General features: G+C 50.3%; 1 protein-coding gene across 1 annotated transcript in view; it reads right to left on the bottom strand.

Annotated features, from left to right (window-relative positions):
* Positions 1–1,906: 1,906 nt before the first annotated feature.
* The window catches only part of scfd1 (sec1 family domain containing 1), a 15,443-nt gene continuing 9,397 nt past the window's right edge, over positions 1,907–7,952 (bottom strand). The window contains exons 17-25 of the mRNA XM_079370489.1: positions 6,054–6,133; positions 5,907–5,969; positions 4,685–4,760; positions 4,435–4,488; positions 3,406–3,458; positions 3,101–3,134; positions 2,889–2,954; positions 2,732–2,800; positions 1,907–2,123 (exon numbers count right to left, since the gene is read on the bottom strand). Of these exons, the coding sequence (XP_079226615.1) occupies positions 2,100–2,123; positions 2,732–2,800; positions 2,889–2,954; positions 3,101–3,134; positions 3,406–3,458; positions 4,435–4,488; positions 4,685–4,760; positions 5,907–5,969; positions 6,054–6,133 (519 nt within the window). The 3' untranslated portion in view covers positions 1,907–2,099. The remainder of the gene's footprint in view (positions 2,124–2,731; positions 2,801–2,888; positions 2,955–3,100; positions 3,135–3,405; positions 3,459–4,434; positions 4,489–4,684; positions 4,761–5,906; positions 5,970–6,053; positions 6,134–7,952) is intronic.

The following is a 7,952-nucleotide window of genomic DNA, read 5'->3' as shown; positions in this document are numbered from 1 at the left end:
CTGAAGCTACAGTGTCTCTACATGCAGAGCTGGCTAAACACTGAAGCTACAGTGTCCTCTACATGCAGAGCTGGCTAAACACTGAAGCTACAGTGTCCTCTACATGCAGAGCTGGCTAAACACTGAAGCTACAGTGTCCACCACATGCAGAGCTGGCTAAACACTGAAGCTACAGTGTCCACCACATGCAGAGCTGGCTAAACACTGAAGCTACAGTGTCCTCTACATGCAGAGCTGGCTAAACACTGAAGCTACAGTGTCCTCTACATGCAGAGCTGTGTGAGAGGAGGGGGCGGAGCCAGACAGCTCTCTGTGATGATTAGAGTTTAGACTGCAGTACTCATTTTAAACACTAGGGGGCGGAGCTACAGTCACTTTGAGGTTCTGCACAGTTCGGTGACTGGCTACGATGTTTTCTTGCATGAATTTCTTCCTCTTCCTCTCTAAATCTCTTCTTTACTCTCGTCACTCTTCATCCTCCATCCATCATTTCCTCCTTCTCTTCCTCCTTTGGATCATCTGATCTCAACCAATCCATTGTCCCCGCTCTGTCTCTTCTTCGATCCTCCCATGTGTCTCCGTCCTCCTCTTCATCACCTCCATGTTCAACTCTGACTCCTCCCTCCTGTTTCTGCTCCTCATTATTTCAGCTCTCAGGTCATGAAGTCAACATAACAGAGCCGACATCATCGACACTGAGCTGGGATTAGCTGTGTGTGTGTGTGTGTGTGTGTGTGTGTGTGTGAGTGTGAGTGTGAGTGTGTGTGAGTGAGAGAGTGTGTGTGAGAGAGTGTGAGTGTGAGTGTGAGTGTGAGTGTGTGTGTTGTGAGTGTGAGTGTGTGTGTGTGTGTGTGTGTGTGTGTGTGTGTGTGTGTGTGTGTGTGTGTGTGTGTGTGTGTGTGAGTGTGAGTGTGAGTGTGTGTGTGTGTGTGTGAGTGTGAGTGTGAGTGTGAGTGTGAGTGTGAGTGTGAGTGTGTGTGTGTGTGTGTGTGTGTGTGTGAGTGTGAGTGTGAGTGTGTGTGTGTGTGTTGTCTCACACACAGCTGAACAGACTAAATGCTGAGTCATGTTTTGTCCGGAGAGAAGACTTCATGATTCTGTTTTTAGTTTCTGTAAGTGTGAATCAGTCTCACCCTCGTGCTAACTTGTGCTAGCGTGTGTTAGCATGCAGTGTGAGCGTGTGAGTCCAGGAGGAGCGTTCAGGGTGTGTTGATGTTGGCGCCCCCTGTGGACAGTTTGAGCTCTGACGCTTTAAGCACAAACATCATGGACCAGCGTGAAGGTCTCAGTGTGAGTCCAGAGTCTCAAAGTGACCGAAACTTTGTTTTGATTTCATCTTCTCACTTTTTTACTGACCAGCGGACGGCGTGATTCAATCGTCTTCACCGTCCGAGAGAGAAGACATTCGTTTATCATAATGTTTAAGAACTGTTTTATTTCCCACACTTGTCACCACACACACGCGCACACGCGCACACACACACACGCGCACACACACACACACACAGATTAAAATACCTCGACGACATAATCCTCAGGTTGATCTGTGTTTGGTGAACAGATCTGTAACACACTGTGCCAGGCTGCAGCCTTTAGACATGAGGACGTGTGTGTGTGTCTCAGTGTGTGTGTGTCTTTGTGTGTGTGTGTGTGTGTCTCAGTGTGTGTGTGTCTTTGTGTGTGTGTGTGTGTGTGTGTCTCAGTGTGTCTCTCGGTGTGTGTGTGTCTCAGTGTGTGTGTGTGTGTTGAGAATGGTTCCACTCTGCAGGATGAATCGGTGGACACGAGGGGACAGATGAGCTGCACTCGATGACGACCTGCAGGACATCAGGTGGAGGTCAAAGCACTTAACGGCGCCATGAATCACCGTGAAGACGCTCAGCACGAAGAAAGAGCGAGGCGGGCGTCAGGTTAGAGTCTAGTTTTATTTTCATTCAGAGACAGAAAATGATCAAAGTGAAGACAGGAAGTGTTTGAGTCCATTTACATAGTTTAGAAAACAGTTGGAATAAAGAGAGGGGGGAGAGGGGAGGGGGGAGAGGGGGGGGGGGAGAGAGAGAGGGGGGGGGAGAGGTTCACAGGTGTCGTTGGCGTCCTCGTCACTTTTGGCCGAGTTGGGAGAGCTGTGGGAGAAAAGCTCATTATTATCTGTAATCTATAATATGCGCTCTTATTTTGAAATCTAAATGTTTTTGAAGCCCTCCCAGCATGCACTGCACAATGAGCGAATAAGGTTTCAATAATGACGTCATCACAACAACAGGAAGACAGAGATGAAACACAAGGGTTCATAAAGGAGGAGGAGTCAGGGGCAGAGCCTGAGGAGATGGAGGAGTCAGGGGGAGGAGCCTGGGGAGATGGAGGAGTCAGGGGGAGGAGCCTGGGGAGATGGAGGAGTCAGGGGAGGAGCCTGAGGAGATGGAGGAGTCAGGGGGAGGAGCCTGAGGAGATGGAGGAGTCAGGGGGAGGAGCGTGAGGAGTCAGGAGGAGGAGCCTGAGGAGATGGAGGAGTCAGGGGGAGGAGCCTGAGGAGATGGAGGAGTCAGGGGGAGGAGCCTGAGGAGATGGAGGAGTCAGGGGGAGGAGCCTGAGGAAATAAAGGGGTCAGGGGGAGGAGCCTGTGGAGATGGAGGAGTCAGGGGGAGGAGCCTGAGGAGATGGAGGAGTCAGGGGGAGGAGCCTGTGGAGATGGAGGAGTCAGGGGGAGGAGCCTGAGGAGATGGAGTCTGACCTGTTTGATGAACTGAGACGCGTTGAAGAGTTCACTACAACCGTAAACGACCTTCTTCCCCTGTTTCATCTGGAAACACAAGTCAGAGGGTCAGGAAGGGGGAGGGGCTTCCTGTGACAGTACAAACATTGTGTGCAGGAGGAAGAAGGATGCTGACCTTGGCGTAGTCCACCAGGTTCTGATACTCGATGTAGTTTCCTCCTCCCACCACGAACACGATGGCCTGAAACACAAACGGCAACACGTCAGTCACATGATCACGGTGAACGTCTTCACGCTCTCTTTCAGCACGTCCTGTACAAACATGTTTTTTAATCCTGGTCCCTAAACCCGGAGTTCTGGGAAAAACTGGAATGAAACTGAACTCACCTCCTGAAACGGGTTCTTGTTCCTGGGAATGGAGCTGAGGAAGAGGAGGAGGAGTGATGAAGAGGAGGAGTGATGAAGAAGAGGAGGAGTGATGAAGAAGAGGAGGAGTGATGAAGAAGAGGAGGAGTGATGAAGAAGAGGAGGAGTGATGAAGAGAAGGAGTGATGAAGAGGAGGAGGAGTGATGAAGAGGAGGAGGAGTGATGAAGAGGAGGAGGAGTGATGAAGAAGAGTTATTGGGGGGAACTTCAATGAAACAGCCTGAACTTTTTTCAAAGGGATATTAAATATGTGTGGGAGTGATACCTCTCACTTCCACGCAGCATCTTTGGGTCAAAGTATCGATAGTCGTCTGTTTCCTGAAACAGAGAAGAAGAAACATCACGCTCGTCTACGACGCCAGATCTGATCGACCAATCACAGAGTCCATCATCTCAGATCTGTCCAATCAGATCAGTCAGAAGACGACTTCGACAAATAAGCCCCGCCCACCGCTCAGTCTTTATGCTAAGCTACGCTAACAAAGCCCTGACTCCATCTGTACTCCACACACACACACACACACACACACACACACACACACACACACACGTGAATGTTCTCCTTTTCATCCTGACCCGTCAAACAACAGGATCTTTGTTTGTCGTCTGAAACTCCAGACGCTGAGAAAGATGCACACTGTGTGTGTGTGTGTGTGTGTGTGTGTGTGTGTGTGTGTGTGTGTGTGTGTGTGTGTGTGTGTGTGTGTGTGTGTGTGTGTGTGTTAAACAGTTCAGGAAAGTCAACCTGTGTGTGTGTTATATAATCTCTCTCTCTCTCTCTCTCTCTCTCTCTCACACACGCACACACACACACACCCCCCCTCTCAGGAGTTAATATGGAGTTCATGTGATTTCCCAGAATGCACTGCGATGTGTTTGGCTCTTTATAAACAGGGAGAACAGTATTCATCCGCTGCAGGAAATAGTTCCAGAATAAAGAACTTCCTGTTTCACTGAGCGGCGTTCCTACGCCTTGTTTTCGGGCGCACTCACACCAGGCGACACGCACGCTACTCCATCAAGTATGGTACACAACGTGGACGCCATCTTGACCATGAGATCCAGGAGTGTCAGAGCTCTAAAGGCCCGTTTATAAAATGAAGATGGCGTCGTGTTCTGTGTTGATCTCAGGCGGACTCTGACACACGTGTGTCGCATAATGATGTATGAACAGCGGGGGACTCTGGAGGCGGGGCAATCGTGCTCTGGCGTGGTGCGGGCCGAGTGTGCGTGCGTCCTCACACAGGTCTGCAGAGACTCGGACTGTGCTGAGACATAAAAAGGAGAAACTCACCGGATGAGACTTCATCTCCATCAGGTTGTCCAGGATCCGAGTGACCGGAAGGTTCTGCAAGAGAAGATGCAGCAATGTGACCATCAGGAGGGTTTAGAGGCTCTACGGGGGAATCCCGAGGTCCAGTCCAGACCAGACTGACCCGGGTGTTCTGAGTCTCCTCCTCAACATCCCCTCACTCACAAACCAGGAAGAAGACTGCGGAGGACGAAAGGAGAGAGGAAGCTCCTCCTCCATCATGGAGACTCACATGCTGTTTGATCACCAGGTTCTTCACTCCCTCCATCACAAACTGAGAGCCCGTGTTCATCACTCTGGAAAACAACCTGAGGAGAGAGGAGACGAGGGGACATGAGAGGAGGAGAGGAGACAAGAGGAGAGGACACGAGAGGAGGAGAGGAGAGGAGACAAGAGGAGAGGACACGAGAGGAGGAGAGGAGAGGAGACAAGAGGAAAGGACACGAGAGGAGAGGAGAGGAGACAAGAGGAAAGGACACGAGAGGAGGAGAGGAGAGGAGACAAGAGGAAAGGACACGAGAGGAGGAGAGGAGACAAGAGGAAAGGACACGAGAGGAGGAGAGAAGACAAGAGGAGAGGACACGAGAGGAGGAGAGGAGAGGAGACAAGAGGAAAGGACACGAGAGGAGGAGAGAAGACAAGAGGAAAGGACACGAGAGGAGGAGAGGAGACAAGAGGAAAGGACACGAGAGGAGGAGAGGAGACAAGAGGAAAGGACACGAGAGGAGGAGAGAAGACAAGAGGAAAGGACACGAGAGGAGGAGAGGAGAGGAGACAAGAGGAAAGGACACGAGAGGAGGAGAGGAGACAAGAGGAAAGGACACGAGAGGAGGAGAGGAGACAAGAGGAAAGGACACGAGAGGAGGAGAGGAGACAAGAGGAAAGGACACGAGAGGAGGAGAGGAGACAAGAGGAGAGGACACGAGAGGAGGAGAGGAGACAAGAGGAGAGGACACGAGAGGAGGAGAGGAGAGGAGACAAGAGGAAAGGACACGAGAGGAGGAGAGGAGACAAGAAGAAAGGACACGAGAGGAGGAGAGGAGACAAGAGGAAAGGACACGAGAGGAGGAGAGAAGACAAGAGGAAAGGACACGAGAGGAGGAGAGGAGACAAGAAGAAAGGACACGAGAGGAGGAGAGGAGACAAGAGGAAAGGACACGAGAGGAGGAGAGGAGACAAGAGGAAAGGACACGAGAGGAGGAGAGGAGAGGAGACAAGAGGAAAGGACACGAGAGGAGGAGAGAAGACAAGAGGAAAGGACACGAGAGGAGGAGAGGAGAGGAGACAAGAGGAAAGGACACGAGAGGAGGAGAGGAGACAAGAGGAAAGGACACGAGACGAGAGGAGAGGAGGGAGGACATAAAGAAGTGTAGGATGATGAAGAGGAGGACAGGGTTAGGCTGGGAGTCTTTAAACACTTCTTTTTTAAACAGGAACAGGTGAAGCTCACACACCCCATCGGTTTGACTCCACTGTTGCCGTAGTTTGCCGGGGCTGCAGCCATCTTGGCAAACGCCCTGAAAAAAAAGAGAGACGGATCATCACTATGGACCAACATTCAGACTGAAGGAGGACGAAGAACACTGCAGCGACAGACGTACTTCCACTGCTTGACGTAGTTCAGAGGTGAAAGGTCACAGTTGGCGTCCATCAGAGCCGTCTTATACTGCTCCAAGTCCGACTGAAACACACACAGGAAACACAGTTAGTCCGTGTTGGCTTTCTAACAGTGATGATCTTCACATATGTGGGTGGAGCCTTCCCAAGCCCCCAGGAAGTGTGCCGACCATCAAAGACACCTGCTGGCCCAACCCGTTACTGCAGCGTCACGTGATGCCATTAGGCCCGCAAGCTTACTCTGAGAAAGAGACTTATGGAGACTGACTCACTGCAGGAGACAGACTCTAGTGGACACTGGAGGAACTGCAGCTGTAAAGTTGGACATTTTAACATAGAGCTCTATGGAGACTGACTCACTGCAGGAGACAGACTCTAGTGGACACTGGGGGAACTGCAGCTGTAAAGTTGGACATTTTAACATAGAGCTCTATGGAGACTGACTCACTGCAGGAGACAGACTCTAGTGGACACTGGAGGAACTGCAGCTGTAAAGTTGGACATTTTAACATAGAGCTCTATGGAGACTGACTCACTGCAGGAGACAGACTCTAGTGGACACTGGAGGAACTGCAGCTGTAAAGTTGGACATTTTAACATAGAGCTCTATGGAGACTGACTCACTGCAGGAGACAGACTCTAGTGGACACTGGAGGAACTGCAGCTGTAAAGTTGGACATTTTAACATAGAGCTCTATGGAGACTGACTCACTGCAGGAGACAGACTCTAGTGGACACTGGAGGAACTGCAGCTGTAAAGTTGGACATTTTAACATAGAGCTCTATGGAGACTGACTCACTGCAGGAGACAGACTCTAGTGGACACTGGAGGAACTGCAGCTGTAAAGTTGGACATTTTAACATAGAGCTCTATGGAGACTGACTCACTGCAGGAGACAGACTCTAGTGGACACTGGAGGAACTGCAGCTGTAAAGTTGGACATTTTAACATAGAGCTCTATGGAGACTGACTCACTGCAGGAGACAGACTCTAGTGGACACTGGAGGAACTGCAGCTGTAAAGTTGGACATTTTAACATAGAGCTCTATGGAGACTGACTCACTGCAGGAGACAGACTCTAGTGGACACTGGAGGAACTGCAGCTGTAAAGTTGGACATTTTAACATAGAGCTCTATGGAGACTGACTCACTGCAGGAGACAGACTCTAGTGGACACTGGAGGAACTGCAGCTGTAAAGTTGGACATTTTAACATAGAGCTCTATGGAGACTGACTCACTGCAGGAGACAGACTCTAGTGGACACTGGAGGAACTGCAGCTTAATAATCTTTGAGTGGAATCTCCCTCCTTCTCTCTCAGATTTATTTTCTCTGTCAGGTGAAACGTTTGTGGATTTTTGTCTGCAGGATGAAACTATTTCACCGATCACTGTTTCCTACGTGCAGCCAATGACGGTGAGGTAAGGCGTAATGTTTCCTCTTCAGCGAGCTCCTGACAGGCAGCTCAGCAGGAGACAGAAAGATTACACAACTTGTGAGCCACGTGAAAGTGTGTCTGCGAGAGTGTGGTTGTTTTTGTCCGACTGAAATCCCACCACATCGCTCAGGTCTCTGGAGACTGGGAAGCAGATTTTGGGGGGTGAGTGAGGGGTCCGTAAGGGGGAGAGAGAGATCAAAGGTGGGAGAGGAAAAAGAAAGCAACAGGAAGAGAGAGAGAGAGAGAGAGAGGGTGGTGAATCGAAGGTGATCCATCATTCAGGTGGATGAACGGAGAAAAAAAGGAGGCTGTTTTTTTTCTTTTTTGCAGAAGGGAAACTTTCCCAACACCAGCAGAGTTTAGCCGAGGACGAGCTGTAAATGTAAACAGACACTGAGAATCACAGAGCTCACTGTGAACGCCTCACAGTGTCGACCACGACAAC

Source organism: Symphodus melops (assembly GCF_947650265.1).
Source record: "Symphodus melops genome assembly, chromosome: 19".
Taxonomy (NCBI): Eukaryota; Metazoa; Chordata; class Actinopteri; order Labriformes; family Labridae; genus Symphodus; species Symphodus melops.
Note: the sequence above shows the minus strand (reverse complement) of the source record. Positions and strands in the feature narration are given on the sequence as shown.